Source organism: Bombina bombina, chromosome 5, assembly GCF_027579735.1.
Source record: "Bombina bombina isolate aBomBom1 chromosome 5, aBomBom1.pri, whole genome shotgun sequence".
In the NCBI taxonomy this organism is placed as follows: Eukaryota; Metazoa; Chordata; class Amphibia; order Anura; family Bombinatoridae; genus Bombina; species Bombina bombina.
This window is the reverse complement of record NC_069503.1, coordinates 370,037,639-370,055,495: the sequence shown is the minus strand read 5'-3', so window position 1 is coordinate 370,055,495 and position 17,857 is coordinate 370,037,639. Positions and strand designations below refer to the sequence as shown.

Here is a 17,857-nt window from a genome sequence, read left to right as displayed (position 1 = left end):
TAAGCCCAAACAAGCCAAGAGTACTTTGAAGCCGGCTCAATCCTAGAATAAATCCAAGCAGAGCAAGAAGCCCACCGAGACCAAGTCGGCATGAAGTGGCGGCCCCCGATCCGGCGTTGGATCGGGTAGGGGGCACACTGTCTCTGTTTTCAGACGCTTGGTTCAGGGACGTGCAGGATCCATGGGTCCTGGAGGTCATAGCTCAGGGATACAAGATAAGTTTCAAATCTCAACCACCCAAGGGCAGATTTCTCTTTTCAAGCCTGTCTTCAAAGCCAGAAAAGAGGGAAGCCTTTCTGGGGCGCATGCAGGATCTGTCCTCCCTAGTGGTCATTGTCCCTGTCGAAGAAAGAGGTTTGGGATACCATTCAAACCTATTTGTGGTCCCAAAGAAGGAGGGAACTTTCCGCCTGATTTTGGACCTGAAATGCTTAAACAAGTTTCTAAATGTCCCCTCGTTCAAGATGGAGACAATAAGGTCTATCCTTCTAGTCCAGGAAGGACAGTTCATGAGCACTATAGATCTGAAGGATGCTTACCTTCATGTGCCAATCCAAAAGCATCACTTCCAGTTCCTAAGGTTTGCGTTCCTGGACCAGTACTTCCAGTTTATTTCACTTCTGTTTGGTCTAGCTACTGCCCCAAGAATATTTGCAAAGGTTCTAGGGGCTCTTCTGGCTGTTACCAGAACCCAGGGTATAGCAGTAGCTCCCTACTTGGACGATATTCTGGTACAAGCACCATCTTTTTGTCTGGCGGAGGACCATTCAGTATCTCTTCTCTCTCTTTTTCGATCGCATGGATGGAAGATAAACTTAAAAAAAGAGTTCTCTGATTCCAAACACCAGGGTAGAATTCCTGGGTACTATAATAGACTCCATATCCATGAGGATATTTTGAACAGACCAGACACGTTGCAAGCTAGCTTCGGCATGTCTTGCCCTCCAGACCTCCTTAAAGGGACACTGAAACCAAAAATTTTCTTTCGTGATTCAGATTGAGCATGAAATTTTAAGCAACTTTCTAATTTACTCCTATTATCAATTTTCTTCATTCTCTTGGTATCTTTATTTGAAATGCAAGAATGTAAGTTTAGATGCCGGCCCATTTTTGGTGAACAACCTGGGTTGTCCTTGCTGATTGGTGGATAAATTAATCCACCAATAAAAAAGTGCTGTCCAGAGTACTGAAACCAAAAAAAAGCTTAGATGCCTTCTTTTTGAAATAATGATAGCAAGAGAACGAAGAAAAATTGATAATAGGAGTAAATTAAAAATTTGCTTAAAATTGCATGCTCTATCTGAATTACAAATGAAAAAATGTGGGTACAGTGTCCCTTTAAGGCCATCTGTGGCTCAGTGTATGGAGGTAATTGGTCTCATGGTGTCCAGCATGGACATAATTCCCTTTGCCAGGTTCCGTCTCAGACCGTTACAACTGTGCATGCTGAGGCAGTGGAACGGTGATCTGTTGCTCTTTGGTGGCTCTGTGCAGATCATGTGTCCGCAAGGACATCCTTTCTAAGACCATCCTGGGAGATTGTGACTACGGACGTGAGACTATCAGGATGGGGAGCTGTTTTGGGGTGCCAGGAAGGTACAGGGCCTGTGGTCTTAGGAGGAAAGCTCCCTCCAAATCAACATTCTGGAACTAAGAGCAATCTTCAGTGCTCTGAAGGCTTGACCTCTTCTGGGTTCAACCCGGTTTATCAGATTCCAATCGGACAATATAACCTTGGTGGCTTACATCAACCATCATGGGGGGATGAGAAGCTTCCTAGCAATGAGGGAAGTACCTCGGATTCTGGAGTGGGCGGAGGCCCACAGCTGTTCGATGTCAGTGATCCACATTCCGTGTGTTAACAACTGGGAAGCAGATTTTCTCAGCAGACAATCCTTTCAGGATCCCTATTGTGTCTCCCAGGATGGACTGGAGAAGGGTCTTTCTGCCAGTTCCCTGAGGGGGACAGATTTCAGCCCTGTCTGTTTTACTGCACAAGAGGCTCTCGGAGCTTCCAGATGTACAGTCTTTTGTTAAGGCTCTGATTAGGATCAGGCCTGTGTTCAGATCTAAGGCTCCTCCCTGGAGTCTGAATCTTGTCCTTAAGGTTTTGCAGCGGGCTTCGTTTGATGTTATGTTATGGATGAAATTGACATTAAGTTGTTATCCTGGAAGGTTCTTTTTCTACTGGCTATTGCTTCTGCACGCTGAGTATCTGAGATCCTTATCTGGTGTTTTATTCTGATAAGGCTGTCCTACGTACTAAGTTAGGGTTTCTCCTTAAGGTTGTGTCAGACCACAACATCAATCAAGAGATTGTGGTTCCTTCATTGTGTCCTAATTCTTCTTCTTTGAAGGAGCGTTTGCTTCATAATTTGGACGTGGTTCGATGTTCTATATTCAAGCTACTAAGGATTTTAGACACACTTTTCTTGTTTGTTGCCTATTCTGGGAAGCGCAAGGGACAGAAGGTCTCTGCGACTTCCTCGTCTTTTTTTTTTTGGTTAAGGAGTGTCATCCGCTTAGCTTATGAGACAGCGGGACATAAGCCTCCTCGGAGAATTTCGTATCATTCTACTAGAGCAGTTGCTTCCTCTTGGGCCTTTAAGAACAAGGCATCTATGGATCAGGTTTGTAAGGTGGCTACCTGGTTTGATGTTTTTACTTCTGTTGAAGCAGCCTTCGGGAGAAAGGGTTTTGCAGGCTGTGGTGCCCTCAGATTAGGGTCTACCTCTTTTTGTCCCTCCTGTTTTCATTCAGTGTCCTCTATAGCTTGGGTATAAATTTCCAAACAGTAAGGAATGAAGCCGTGGAAAGAAAACATAAATTATGCTTACCATATAATTTAATTTCCTTCTGTATAAGGAGAGTCCACGGCCCACGCCCGTGTTTTCCGATGGGCGGCCCACTAAATAATAATTTTCTTCTGGCACCATTTATACCCTGATATTTCTCCTACTGTTCCTTGTTTCCTCGGCAGAATGACTAGGGGATAGGGGAAGTGGGAGAGAGGTATTTAAGCCTTTGGCTGGGGTGTCTTTGCCTCCTCCTGGGTGGCCAAGGTTCAGTATTTTCCCAACAGTAAGGAATGAAGCCGTGGACTCCTTATACAGAAGGAAATTGAAATTATCTGGTAAGCATAATTTGTTTTCTCAGGATTACAGGATAGGCTTTCGATCCAGACGATTCCTTCTATCTCATGTTCCTATACTTAAAGGGACATTAAACCCAATTTTTTTCTTTCATGATTCAGATAGAGAATACCATTTTAAATAACTTTCTAATTTACTACTATTATCTAATTTGCTTCATTCTCTTGATATTCTTCCTGAAAAGCATATCTAGATAGGCTCAGTAGTTTCTGATTGGTGGCTGCACATAGATGCCTCGTGATTGGCTCACCAATGTGCATTGCTATTTCTTTAACAAAGGATATCTAAAGATTGCAGCAAATTAGATAATAGAAGTAAATTGGAATGCTTTTTAAAATTGTATTCTCTATCTGAATCATGAAAGAAAAAATTGGGGTTTAGTGGCCCTTTAAGTCAAAGGTGTTGGAATTGGAGGATATGGGGTAATTATCCCAGTAACTGTCTCACAACAGGGTGAAGGGTTTTACCCCAATTTTGTTTTTATTCTCCCAAAGAAGGAGCTTACAGACCTGTCCTAGACTTAAAGACTTTAAACATGTTTGTCAAGCTTCCCACTTTCAAGATGGAAACCATCCACACAATCTTGCCCTTAATTCAACAGTCAGTTTATGACTATCGATTTCAAAGATCGATTTCATATTCCCATCCACAGGGATCATAAAAAGTTCCTTAGATTTGCATATATGGACAAACAGTACCAGTATATTGCTATTCTGTTTGGTCTGGCTACAGCTCCACACATCTTTACAAAGGTCCTGTGTGCTCTGTAAGCAGTGATCAGAGCTCAGGTTATTTCAATTGCTCTGTATCTGAACAACATACTAGTGCAAACTCCTTCCCTGTCACTAGCGATCACTCATACTCGCAAGCATCTATTTATTCAATGTTCCTAAAAGCTAATTTTATTCTTCTACAAGGGTAATGTTTCTAGGAGTCATAATAGTTTGTCCTTATGCTTCTGTTCCTGAAAGAACTGTGCAAGATAAAACTCCAGAGAGCATGTCTCTCGCCGCAGAGTACTCCATTTCCATCTGCAACTAAGTGCATGGAAGTAATGAGTCTTATGGTAGCTACTTTAGACGCAGTTCCTTTTGCTCACCTTCACTTGTGTCCCCTTCAACTATCCATGCTCAGTCAGTGGTCAAAGAATTATCTGCATTTGGAACAACAAATTGCTCTGGATTCATCCGTCAAACAATCTCTGCCTTGGTGGACACAATGTCCTTCTTTGATCCTTGGGACATCTTTCCTCAGTTTAGCAGATGCTAGTTTGTTAGGCTGGGGGCAGTCTGGAATTCTCAGAGAGCACAAAAAGTGTAGTCTCCTTTAGAGGCAAGGTTACCAATGAACATTCTAGAACTTCAAGCAATTCTTCAAGCCTGGGCCCCTATTGAAGGTGGAAAAGTTTTATCCGCTTCCAGTCAGACAGCATCATGGCAATGGCCTACATACATCCAGGATGTACCCACTGTCCATGCAGAAAATGTTTCCTGGGCAGAGAGGAATCAGTGCTCCCTTTCAGCGATTCACATACCAGGTATCAACAACTGGGAGGCTGATTACCTCAGCTGTCAATCGGTTCATCCAGAAGAACGGTCTCTCCATCAGGTCGTATTCAATCAACTAGTGATCAAATAGGGCCTACCGGACATCGATCGAAGTATTGTGCAAGATCAAGAGATCCAAGGGCTTACATGATAGATGCCCTGGTATGTCCATGGGAGTTTCATCTAGCATACTCCCCCCCCCCCCCCCCCCGTTTGTTCTTCTTCTGATAGTTATTGCTTGGATCAAATAGGAGTCAGCAACAGTAATATTATTACTCCAACCTGGCCCCCGCAGGACATGGTTGAAAGTCTAGAAACAGATGTTCACATTGCCTCCACGGTGTTCTTTTTCTGAGACAAGACGTGTTATCACAAGGTCCTCTTTTTTTCCATTAGGATCTCAGATCTCTAAATTTAACGGTGTGGAGGTTAAACACTTAGTTTTGAGACATGGAGGATTTGCAGATTGAGTAATTGCAACTCTGATACAGGCTAGGAAACCTGTGACTCAAAAGATTTACTACAAAAAATTTTAAAGCATATTTTGTGTGGTGCTCTTCTAAGGTGTTCTCTTGGTGTTAATTTCGAATTTCTAGAATTCTTCAGTTCTTACAGGATGGCCTTGACAAGCTAGTTCCCTAAAATATCAGATTTTTTTTTCTTTATCTGTTCTTTTTCATAGAAATTTGGCTAAGCTTCCTGGTGTTCAGTCCTTTCTCCAGGTGTTAGAATTAGGCCAGTTGTAAAACTTATTTCTCCTCCCTGGAATTTGAATCTAGTTCTTTCAGTACTACAAGGTCCTCCCTTTGAACCAATGCACTCAATTGACATCAAACTATTGTCTTGGAAGGTACTGTCCTTGTTAGCAATCTCCTCTGCAGGATGATCAGAATTATCTTGTGTTCCTCCATTTTTTATTTTTCACAAGGACAAGGCTTTACTTTGTATCAAATAAGATTTTCTTCCTAAAAGAGTTTCTACAAATAACATCAAGAAATTGTTGTTCCTTCTCTATTTCCAGACCCTGCTAACTCTTAAGAATTTTGTTTAGTATAATCTGGATGTGGTCAGAGCTTTGACATTTATATCTCCAAGCTACTAAAGCGTTCAGAAAAAAAACTTTGTGCATTACTCTGGGACTTGTAAAAAAAGGCAAAAACCTACTAAGGTAGTGTTGGAGTCTTGGCTTAAACAAGTGATTCACTTACATTTAGGAGGCAACTTACCTGCCAACAAGTATCACAGCTCACTCTACAAGAGGAGTGGCAACATAGTGGGCCTTTAAGAATGATGCATCTTTGGAGCAGATTTACAAAGCTGCCACATGATCTTCTCTGTATACTTTTCCAAATTGTATCATTTTAATGTTTTTTGCTTCTTTGCAAGTCGCTTTTAGCAGGAAAGTCCTTCAGGCTGTGGCTTTGGCTAAATAGGAACTGTCAGATTTTCCCACACCTTTACATAACATGGTAATAATACCCAAGCAAATGGTCTGTTATGGAGAACTGTGGACCATCATCATTTTACGAAAAAAAAAACATTTATGCTTTCCTGATAATTTTCTTTTGGAAATTTGATGGTCCACAGTCCCCACCCGCTTCATGTTGGGCGAAAGTGCTAATGGCACCTCTATAGACCCTGCTTTGCCTTTCCTACCGTTATTTTCCTATTCTTTACTCAGCTTTATATGTAACAGAGATGTGGGAGGGATTTAAAGCTCTTGAATGGGTTCTTGACCTCCTCCTGGTGGCTGGAAATATATCCTTTGTTATGGAGGACCTTGGACCATCAATATGTCGAAATAAAATAATTTATCAGATGAGCATAAATTTGTTTACTATCCTTTTTCTATACTAAAAACTGGTATACAAATGTTTTACAAAAGTCTTGCATAAAATACAAACTAAATAAAAATAAAAGCAATATATAGTTGATACCTTTTAATGGTTAAATACTATGTATTCCAATTAGTTCTAATTCTAATTAGTATAGGTAACTAATGTCCATACTCAGTCTTTACCTCTAGCTCACCAGCAGCATGGTATTTTCAAAACAGAGAAGACTATTTACAGCAGTGGTATTTACACAAAAAAAGAAAGAAAATTATCACTTTAACTGTACTTTTCAATATTTATAGCACTCTATTTAGCAATGTCAAAGGGCACTTACTGAGAGATTAAATGCCGCAAATAGCCTCTTAGTGACGTCTCTCATGAAGCAGTTTTTTTTTTAGTTTGAAGCTAAAGAAAAAAAGGCCTTGGCAAAGCAATGGCTGATTTGCAGAACTCCAACTGCTTTTTTGGTGGACCTTGGCAAACTTTAGAAGCATAGTTGGGTTTTTAGCAGTCCATCTCCACTATTCTAAGTGAAAAGTCTCCAATTATTTAATGCTGCTATTGCTATAAGGGAGTTTTGTAGAAGTTTCAAGTACTTGTTAGAGGACTTAAATATCATCTTTGGTAAAAAAAAGACATAAAAAACATAAGCACTCCTTTAATTTACATATGATATTACACCCTTTATACTCAAGCATTTATCCAGGCTCTGAAGTGTCTCAGGAATAAAAGTTAAACTAAATTCTGGAATTATTTCATTCTTTTTATTTTTTGACATTCTGACTTTAGTAACAGTTTTATTTAATTTTAGGTGTTTGATGCATTGTTAAACGGAGATAGGACCGAATACCCATCTTTCTATCAGAATGCTACTGGTTGCAGCAATTATTTCAACTTCCTTCAGTGTCAGGTATGGTTTATATTAATGAGTTTCTTAATTTGATCTATTTAAGTTCTATATTGTGCATTCTCTCACTCTCTCTCACACTTATACTCTCACGCTCTCTCACACTCACTGTGCTGAGATTTAAAGTATAAAATCCTTTGTGAATTTCTGGCTTTACAAATTCTGTTGAAAATGTAGTAGTATATTATTGACTAGAGATGTGCATTTGTTTTCGGGCTAATACACATTCGTCACAAAAATGGGATTTTCTCTTGTAAAGGTGTACCCAGTCCACGGGTTCATCCATTACTTGTGGGATATTCTCCTTCCCAACAGGAAGCTGCAAGAGGACACCCACAGCAGAGCTGTCTATATAGCTCCTCCCCTAACTGCCACCCCCAGTCATTCTCTTGCAGCTCTCGACAAGAAAGGAAGTATCAAGAGAGATGTGGTGACTTAGTGTAGTTTTTACCTTCAATCAAAAGTTTGTTATTTTTAAACGGTACCCGGCGTTGTACTGTTTTTACTCTCAGGCAGAAATTGAAAGAAGACTTCTGCCTGGAGGTTTGATGATCTTAGCGGTTTGGTAACTAAGGTCCATTGCTGTTCTCACACATAACTGAAAGAGTATGGAAAGAAAACTTCAGTTGGGGGGACGTTCTGCAGATTGCCTGCTTGGAGGTATGTTCAGTATATTTTTTTCTAGAGAGATAAGGTTTAGAAAATGCTGACAGTGCCTGGTATATTTAAGGTAAGCCTGATACAGTGATTTAACAACAACTGGGATCATGCTTGCAAAAAGGGATAATATTCATGTTAATACCTATATTACTTAGTGTAAAAACGTTTGCAAGATTTATAAATAAAAACGTTTTTTCTCTGAGGGTGATAAATCTTTATTTGGGGCCTAGTTTCCACATGGCTTGTTAGATTACTCCTAGGAGTACTTTTTTAAGACCCTCTGACTTTGAGTGCATGGTGGGAGCGGCCTATTTTCGTCCTCTGGCTTATAGGACCTCTATAGAGGGTTTTGTTCCTGCAAAAATCGTTTTTAAGGGCAGGTAGGAGCCACAGCAGAGCTGTGGCAGTGTGTTTGTGTGTTTGACTGTTTAACAGGTTTAATGTTTTTCTAATTCGTTTTTGGGCCTGAGGGGTTAATCATCCATTTGCAAGTGGGTGCAATGCTGCTTTAGTCCCTTAAACACACTGTAAAAATTTCGTAGAGTTTACTACTTTTTTTCACTGTTTTGCAGTTTGTGGTAGTTTTTTTCTCTTAAAGGCACAGTACCGTTTTTTTATTATTGCTTTTTTCACATTTCTTAAAGTGTTTTCCAAGCTTGCTGGTCTCATTACTAGTCTGTTAAACATGTCTGACATAGAGGAAACTTCTTGTTCATTATGTTTAGAAGCCATTGTGGAACCCCCTCTTAGAATGTGTACCAAATGCACTGACCTTTCTATAAGTTATAAAGACCATATTATGGCTTTTAAAGATTTATCACCTGAGGTTTCTGAGACTGACAAAAGGGAGGTTATGCCATCTAGCTCTCCCCACGTGTCAGAACCTATAACTCCCGCTCAAGGGACGCCAAGTACATCTAGCGCGTCCAATGCGTTTACTTTACAAGACATGGCGGCAGTTATGAATCATACCCTCACAGAGGTATTGTCCAAACTGCCAGGGTTACAAGGAAAGCGGGACAGCTCTGGGGCTAGAACAAATACAGAGCTCTCTGACGCTTTAGTAGCTATGTCTGATATACCCTCACAATGTGCAGAAGTTGAAGCAGGAGAGCTTCTATCTGTGGGTGACTTCTCTGATTCAGGGAAGGTGTTACTTCAGTCTGACTCTGAAATGACCGCATTTAAATTTAAGCTTGAACACCTCCGCGTGTTGCTCAGGGAGGTTTTAGCGACTGGATGACTGTGACACCATTGTAGTCCCAGAGAAATTGTGTAAAATGGACAAATACTTTGCAGTGCCTGTTTACACTGATGTTTTTCCAATCCCTAAGAGGTTTTCAGAAATTATTACTAAGGAATGGGATAGACCAGGTGTGCCGTTCTCTCCCCCTCCTGCTCTTAAGAAAATGTTTCCTATAGATGCCGCTACACGGGACTTGTGGCAGACGGTCCCTAAGGTGGAGGGAGCAGGTCTCTACCCTAGCTAAGCGTACAACTATTCCTGTCGAGGACAGTTGTGCTTTCCTAGATCCTATGAATAAGAAATTAGAGGGGTTTCCTTAAGAAAATCTTTATACAACAAGGTTTTATTCTCCAGCCTCTTGCATGCATTGCCCCAGTCACTGCTGCAGCGGCTTTCTGGTTCGAGTCTCTGGAGGAGGCTTTACAGGTAGAGACCCCCGTTGGATGGTATCCTTGACAGGCTTAAAGCTCTTAAGTTAGCCAATTCATTTATTTCTGACGCCGTTTTTAATTTAACCAAGCTAACGGCTAAAAATTCAGGTTTTGCCATTCAGGCACGTAGGGCGCTATGGCTTAAATCCTGGTCAGCTGATGTCACTTCAAAGTCTATACTTCTCAAGATCCCCTTCAAAGGGCAGACCCTATTTGGGCCTGGACTGAAGGAGATCATTTCTGATATTACTGGAGGAAAAGGCCACGCCCTTCCCCAGGATAGGTCCAACAAGTTAAGGACCAAACAGACTAATTTTTGTTCCTTTCGAAACATCAAGAGTGGCGCAGCTTCATCTTCCTCTTCTACAAAACAAGAGGGAAATTTTGCCCAGTCCATGCCAGTCTGGAGACCTAACCAGGCTTAGAACAAGGGGAAACAGGCCAAAAATCCTGCTGCTGCCTCTAAGACAGCATGAAGGAGTAGTCCCCGATCCGGGACCGGATCTAGTGGGGGGCAGACTTTCTCTCTTCGTCCAGGCTTGGGCAAGAGATGTCCAGGATCCCTGGGCTCTGGAGATTGTTTCCCAGGGATATCTTCTGGATTTCAAAGCTTCATCTCCAAAGGCGAGATTTCATCTCTCACAATTATCTGCAAACCAGATAAAGAGAGAGGCATTCTTACATTGCGTTCAAGACCTACTAGTTATGGGAGTGATCCACCCAGTTCCAAAGGAGGAACAGGGGCAGGGCTTCTGTTCAAATCTGTTTATAGTTCCCAAGAAAGAGGGAACTTTCAGACCAATCTTGGATCTCAAGATCCTAAACAAATTTCTCAGGGTCCCATCCTTCAAGATGGAGACTATTCGAACCATCCTACCTATGATCCAGGAGGGTCAATATATGACTACCGTGGATTTAAAGGATGCTTATCTACATATTTCGATACACAGGGATCATCATCAGTTTCTCAGGTTTGCCTTCCTAGACGGGCATTACCAGTTTGTGGCTCTTCTCTTCGGGTTAGCCACGGCACCAAGAATCTTTACGAAGTTTCTAGGGTCCCTTCTGGCGGTTCTAAAGACCGCGGGTATAGCAGTAGCCCCTTACCTAGACGACATCCTGATACAGGCGTCAACTTTTCATATCGCCAGGTCCCATACGGACATTGTTCTGGCATTCCTAAGGTCTCACGGGTGGAAGGTGAACGAAGGAAAGAGTTCTCTCTAACCTCTCACAAGAGTTTCCTTCCTAGGAACTCTGATAGATTCAGTAGAAATGAAGATTTATCTGACAGAGGTCAGGTTGTCAAAACTTCTAACTTCCTGCCGTGCTCTTTATTCCATTTCTCATCCGTCAGTGGCTCAGTGTATGGAGGTAATCAGATTAATGGTAGCGGCAATGGACATAGTTCCGTTTGCCCGCCTACATCTCAGACCACTGCAACTTTGCATGCTCAATCAGTGGAATGGGGATTACACAGATTTGTCCCCTCTACTAAATCTGGATCAACAGACCAGGGATTCTCTTCTCTGGTGGCTATCTCGGGTCCATCTGTCCAAGGGAATGAGTTTCCGCAGGCCAGAATGGACTATAGTAACGGCAGATGCAAGCCTTCTGGGCTGGGGTTCAGTCTGGAACTCCCTGAAGGGCTCTGGTTCGTGGACTCAGGAGGAGGCCCTCCTTCCGATAAACATTCTGGAACTAAGAGCGATATTCAATGCTCTTCAGGCTTGGCCTCAGCCTAGCTGCGGTCAGGTTCATCAGATTTCAGTCGGACAACATCACGACTGTAGCCTATATCAACCATCAGGGGGGAACAAGGAGCCCCCTGGCAATGTTGGAGGTTTCAAAGATAATTCCATGGGCAGAGGTTCACTCTTGCCATCTCTCAGCTATCCATATCCCAGAAATAGAGAACTGGGAGGCGGATTTTCTAAGTCTGCAGACTTTTCATCTGGGGGAGTGGGAGCTCCATCCGGAGGTATTTGCCCAGTTGATTCAACTTTGGGGCAAACCAGAACTGGATCTCATGGCGTCTTGTCAGAATGCCAAGCTTCCTTGTTACGGGTCCAGGTCCAGGGATCCCAAGGCAGCGCTGATAGATGCTCTAGCAGCGCCCTGGTCCTTCAGCCTGGCTTATGTGTTTCCACTGTTTCCTCTGCTCCCTCGTCTGATTGCCAAGATCAAGCAGGAGAGAGCTTTGGTGATCTTGATAGCCCCTGCGTGGCCACGCAGGACTTGGTATGCAGATCTGGTGGACATGTCATCCTTTCCACCATGGACTCTGCCGCTAAGGCAGGACCTTCTACTTCAAGGTTCCTTTAAACACCCAAATCTAATTTCTCTACGTCTGACTGCTTGGAGATTGAACTCTTGATTCTATCAAAGCGTGGTTTTTTCCGAATCAGTCATTGATACCTTAATTCAGGCTCGAAAGCCTGTCACCAGGAAAATCTATCATAAGATATGGTTTAATATCTTCATTGGTGTGAATCCAAGGATTACTCATGGAGTAAGGTCAGGATTCCTAGGATATTATCTTTTCTCCAAGAAGGATTGAGAAGGGATTGTCAGCTAGTCCTTAAAGGGACAGATTTCTGCTCTGTCTATTCTTTTGCACAAACGTCTGGCTGAGGTTCCAGACGTTCAGGGCGTTTTGTCAGGCTTTAGTTAGAATCAAGCCTGTGTTTAAACCTGTTGCTCCGCCATGGAGTTTAAATTTAGTTCTTAAAGTTCTTCAAGGGGTTCCGTTTGAACCTTTGCATTCCATAGATATTAAGCTTTTATCTTGGAAAGTTCTATTTTTAGTAGCTATCTCCTCGGCTCGAAGAGTTTTGGAGTTATCTGCTTTACAGTGGGTTTCCCCTTATCTGATTTTCCATGCAGATAAGGTAGTGTTACGTACCAAACCTGGGTTTCTGCCTAAGGTGGTATCTAATATGAATTTCAATCAGGAGGTTGTTGTTCCTTCCCTATGTCTTAATCCTTTTTCAAAGAAGGAACGTCTATTACACAATCTTGATGTGGTTCGTGCTTTTAAGTTTAATTTACAAGCTACGAAAGATTTTCGTCAAACATCTGCTTTGTTTGTTGTCTACTCTGGACAGAGGAGAGGCCAAAAGGCTTCGGCAACTTCTCTTTCCTTTTGGCTAAGAAGCATAATTCGCTTAGCTTATGAGACTGCTGGCCAGCAGCCTCCTGAAAGAATTACAGCTCATTCTACTAGAGCAGTAGCTTCCACATGGGCTTTTAAACATGAGGCCTCTGTTGAACAGATTTGTAAGGCGGCTACTTGGTCTTCGCTTCATACCTTTTCTAAATTCTATAAATTTGATACTTTTGCTTCTTCGGAGGCTATTTTTGGGAGAAAGGTCTTACAGGCAGTGGTGTCTTCCGTTTAAGTTCCTGCCTTGTCCCTCCCTTCATCCGTGTCCTAAAGCTTTGGTATTGGTATCCCACAAGTAATGGATGAACCCGTGGACTGGATACACCTTTACAAGAGAAAACAAAATTTATGCTTACCTGATAAATTTATTTCTCTTGTGGTGTATCCAGTCCACGGCCCGCCCTGTCATTTTAAGGCAGGTGTTTTTTATTTTTAAACTACAGTCACCACTGCACCCTATAGTTTCTCCTTTTTTTCTTGCTTGTCTTAGGTCGAATGACTGGGGGTGGCAGTTAGGGGAGGAGCTATATAGACAGCTCTGCTGTGGGTGTCCTCTTGCAGCTTCCTGTTGGGAAGGAGAATATCCCACAAGTAATGGATGAACCCGTGGACTGGATACACCACAAGAGAAATAAATTTATCAGGTAAACATAAATTTTGTTTTTATTTTTGTAAACAAATATCCGAATGAACGCACAAATGCAAATTTAAAGAAAATAAAAATGACAACATTTGTCAGTATTCATTTGTTTGTTTTAAAAAAACAATAATTAAGGGTTAAATACTTATCTTAACATGCTGGAGAGCACACTAACCCGATCCTCTTCTTGCCAGAGCCCTGACGACTCTAACAGGAGGCTTAGCGTGCCCAGGTCCCAGGACCTATACTAAAGTTAGTGCAGGTCCTAGGAACCAAGAGCATTAAGCCAGGTGATAGAGCAACCGGGGCTCTTGCAAGGCCTGCTAGTGTAAAAACAAGAAAAACAAAGGAGAGTAGTGGTATAGGATGGTATATAAATAATACCTCTACACCACCAACTCCTATAGGAGGCGCTAAAATATGAAATATCAATAACAGAATCTAAAGTTATCCAAAGTATGACCCCAAGATATAACAGATAAAATATGAGATTTAATCAATAATAAAAAACAAAGTAAGTGGTGTAACCAGTCTTTGGATGCAATGTTAAATGTCCAGTGGAAATCCTCAAGTAGCAAAGAACGTAGTAGGCAGCACTCTGACTTCAACTGATAGGATGATAAAACTCTGCAGCAAAAAAACAAGAAGGATAATGGTGCCACATGTGTAGAACAGTCAGAAACCAAGTGATCCAGTAATGGAAAGATACAGGGTACTCACAAGTAAGGCGGCACTCAGTTGTGCCGGTAGAGGGAGGCTGGTATTCTGCAGCAAACCAGCTGGCTGATACAGGAAGGTCCCCACTACGACCAGATTCCGTCCGATACAGTTGTATCACTGGAACTGTAGCTGGGAAGGAATGTGGAGAGGAGGGCGGTCTAGCCCCTGGGAAGCTTTTACTGCTGTAAAATGGAATTTCAAATGTATCAATCTGCAAGTGCTTGCCTGTGCACTATCCTTTTTACAGCCGCCCTTGAAACTCCCTGCCAACGGTGTAAAATGCTTAGAACATGTCATGAGAATTGTGAGAGCTTCAGACATAACCTGGGAACGCCCGTATCCCTCCCACTTTCTGAAACGTTAATTTTTTTTTTTTTTTACTTGAAACAAGTTCAAAATACAATGTAATTTAATAATAAAAATATATAATCCTAATTTGTTAAAGTAACACAAATTTTTAAAGCCTAATCAGAATTTGTAAAATCACTGCTGTATACAGATGCATTAAAATACAAAATAGAAGGTGCAAAGTTTAAAGGGACAGTCTACACCAAATTTTTATTGTTTAAAAAGATAGATAATGCCATTACTTGCCTTTGCACAACCAACATGGTTATGCTTATATACTTTATAACGTTCAAACCTCTAATTTTCTGCATGTTTCTAAGCCACTGCAGGTTGCCTTTTATCTCGGCATTTGTATAGCTTTTTGCAGCAATACAGTGCTAGTTCATGTGTGCTAAGTGGATAACATTGTACTGGTGGAGTTATTAATCAGAGTCAGCACTCTTTGGATAAAATGCAAGTCTGTAAATAGCACTGAGATAAGGGGACATTCTGCAGAGGCTTAGATACAAGGTAATCACAGAGATAAAAAGTAATATTAATATAACAGTGTTGGTTGTGCAAAACTAAGGAAAGGGTAATAAAGGGATTATCTATCTTTTTAAACAATAAACATTTTGGGGTAGACTGTCCCTTTAAATGTAATTTAAAATTTAGGAAAGTAAAAATGAAACTTGCATGATTCAGAGCATGTAATGTTAACACACTTTTAAATTTACTTCAATTTTCAAATGTGCTTCATTCTCTTGGTGTCCGTTGTTGAAAACGAATACTCATGTATACTACACTAGTGGGAGCTAACTGCTGATTGGTGCTTGCACACTTGTCTCTTGTGATTGGCAAACTATATGTGTTCATCTAGCTGCCAGTAGTGCAATGTTCATTTAGCAAAGGATAACAAGAGAATAAAGCAAATTTGATAATATAAGTGAATTGCAAAGTTGCTTAAAATTTAATGTTCTATCCAAATAGCAAAATAAAATGTTGGGGTTTCCTGTCCCTTTTAAACTTAGAGGGCCCAATCTGAAGTCTAAAGTAATATAAAATACAAAGTGTAAATGTAACAAAACTCAAAATTGTCATGTAGTGCAATATTGCATTAAGCTTGTATTTTCATCACATACGGAAATGCAGGGAATGCTCCTTTAGAGATATATGGCAACATTTGCCTTATTAGATTCTTGTGAGAGATCTGAGCAGTGAGCTTTATGGGAGGCAGCTCTAGTCTCTCTGAATTCTCTAAGAAAAAAGCACAACTTGGGAGTCCCAGAGTCCAGCCCCTGTGAAGTCTGCACTATAATTTCTATCCAAGCTAGAGAATCTTTGATCATAAGGGCATTGATGAGATCCTGGTATGGTTGACACTCCTGAGAACTTCAAACACCTTATTTGTGATGCAGCTGTGGAAATGGTTTACTGTATATTATTGTGATGAATGCTATTTCTTTCGTAAGATATGGTGAGTCCACAACGTCATCAATTACTGTTGGAAATATAACTCCTGGCCAGCAGGAGGAGGCAAAGAGCACCACAGCCAAACTGTTAAAGGACCAGTCAACACATTAGATTTGCATATTCAACAAATGCAAGATAACAAGACAATGCAATAGCACTTAGTCTGAACTTCAAATGAGTAGTAGATTTTTTTAATAACACATTTCAAAGTTATGTATATTTACACTCCCCTTGTACCATGTGATAGCAATCAGCCAATCACAGATGCATATACGTATAGTCTGTGAGTTCTTGCACATGCTCAGTAGGATCTGGTGACTCAAAAATTGTAAATATAAAAGACTGTGCACATTTTTTTTTAATGGAAGTAAATTGGAAAGTTGTTTAAAATTACATGCTGTATCTGAATCATGAAAATGTAATTTAACCTGAGTGTCCCTTTAAGTATCACTTCCCTTCCCAAAAACCCTAGTCATTCTCTTTGCCTTCCATGCAAGGTGGAGGTGAAGTTTTGGTGTCTAAAGAAGATTAGCTTTAAAAATAATAAAATCTTGATTGAAGTGAAATAAATCCAGGGTAGGTTTACTCTGACCTTTCCTCTAAAGATTGGGTCTAGCCTTACTCCATGTTAGTCTCTTCAGTAGGGCAGTGGTGGCTTAAAAGCAGTTAGGAAAACGTAGCAAGGCCCACCTTACAAGTTCCTAACATATTTGCTGCCCTAGTATAGAAAGCCAGAGTATGTTTGCTCTTTCTTTTTTCCACAGGCCTCTGTAAGAAGTTGGCGTCCTTCCACTCTGTGTGAGCTGTCCTCCTGCCGGACGGCCAGACTGCAGTTAAGTGCCTATTGTCTTCTAGGTATGGGAGACTGTGCACTAAATGAGTTTTGAAAGACCTTATATATTTTCTGGGACACACATATTTAATAGAGAGATTTTTAGGCAGAGTGTTTCCCCTGTATTTTAGTGTGGGCTGTTTATCCCTTTATTTGTTACTCTCATGGCTCATAGTTTTATTTATATCTCCCTGAACTTTCCCTGCAGCTGGCAGGGCTCTGCTGCAATTGTTGTATTGTACTCTGTAATGAGTGCTAATTAAGGGTGTTTTTATTTGTATATTTATTTAATATTTAATGGTATTTTGTCAGAAGGCAGACACTTTGTGAGAAAAATTATACTTTGCATGGTTTTTTTTGGACCTCTTATTGCGGATTTGCCGCCATTGCGGTTTTCTCTCCCTGTTAAGAAACGCGTGATCGTAATGGCATCACAGTTTCTTGTCGGCAGTCACGTGGAGCGGTGTCTGTTAGACTCCAAAATTTTTCTCTGGGGCTTGCACAGAATTCATTTTAGGACCGCTTCAGGCACCTCCCTCTTGGTGTTTTCCGGTTCGTTGAGTTGTTAGCTTTCAGTTATATCTATACAGAAGAGTATTTTGCGGCTAACTTTGTCGTTTTTGCTGTGCTAATATGTCAGGCAGGTTTTCAGCCCTCAGTCAGGCTGAGGTGTAATGGCCATTCTTGTTGCTTTAATCTGTATAAAGCTAGACTTGCCATGGACTGCTGTTCTTAGAGTGACAGTGTTTATCTATAAAATAAAATAAAATATGGAAACCAGTGTTATATATTCTTGCCCTGTGTTCTTTTTGAGAAAGAACTCTATTGGTTATTGCACGCTGGCTTACCTTTAGAAGGTGCAAGCGCAAGCAATGTATAAGAGTAGCTGGTATGTTTTCTTTTTTTGATAGGGCAAACAAT

The 17,857-nt window shown here is 41.1% G+C and overlaps 1 protein-coding gene across 1 annotated transcript in view; it reads left to right on the top strand.

Moving 5' to 3' along the window:
• Positions 1-17,857, top strand: part of CPVL (carboxypeptidase vitellogenic like) — a 1,090,549-nt gene that overhangs the window by 570,698 nt on the left and 501,994 nt on the right. The window contains exon 10 of the mRNA XM_053714190.1: positions 7,346-7,444. Within this exon, the coding sequence (XP_053570165.1) occupies positions 7,346-7,444 (99 nt within the window). The remainder of the gene's footprint in view (positions 1-7,345; positions 7,445-17,857) is intronic.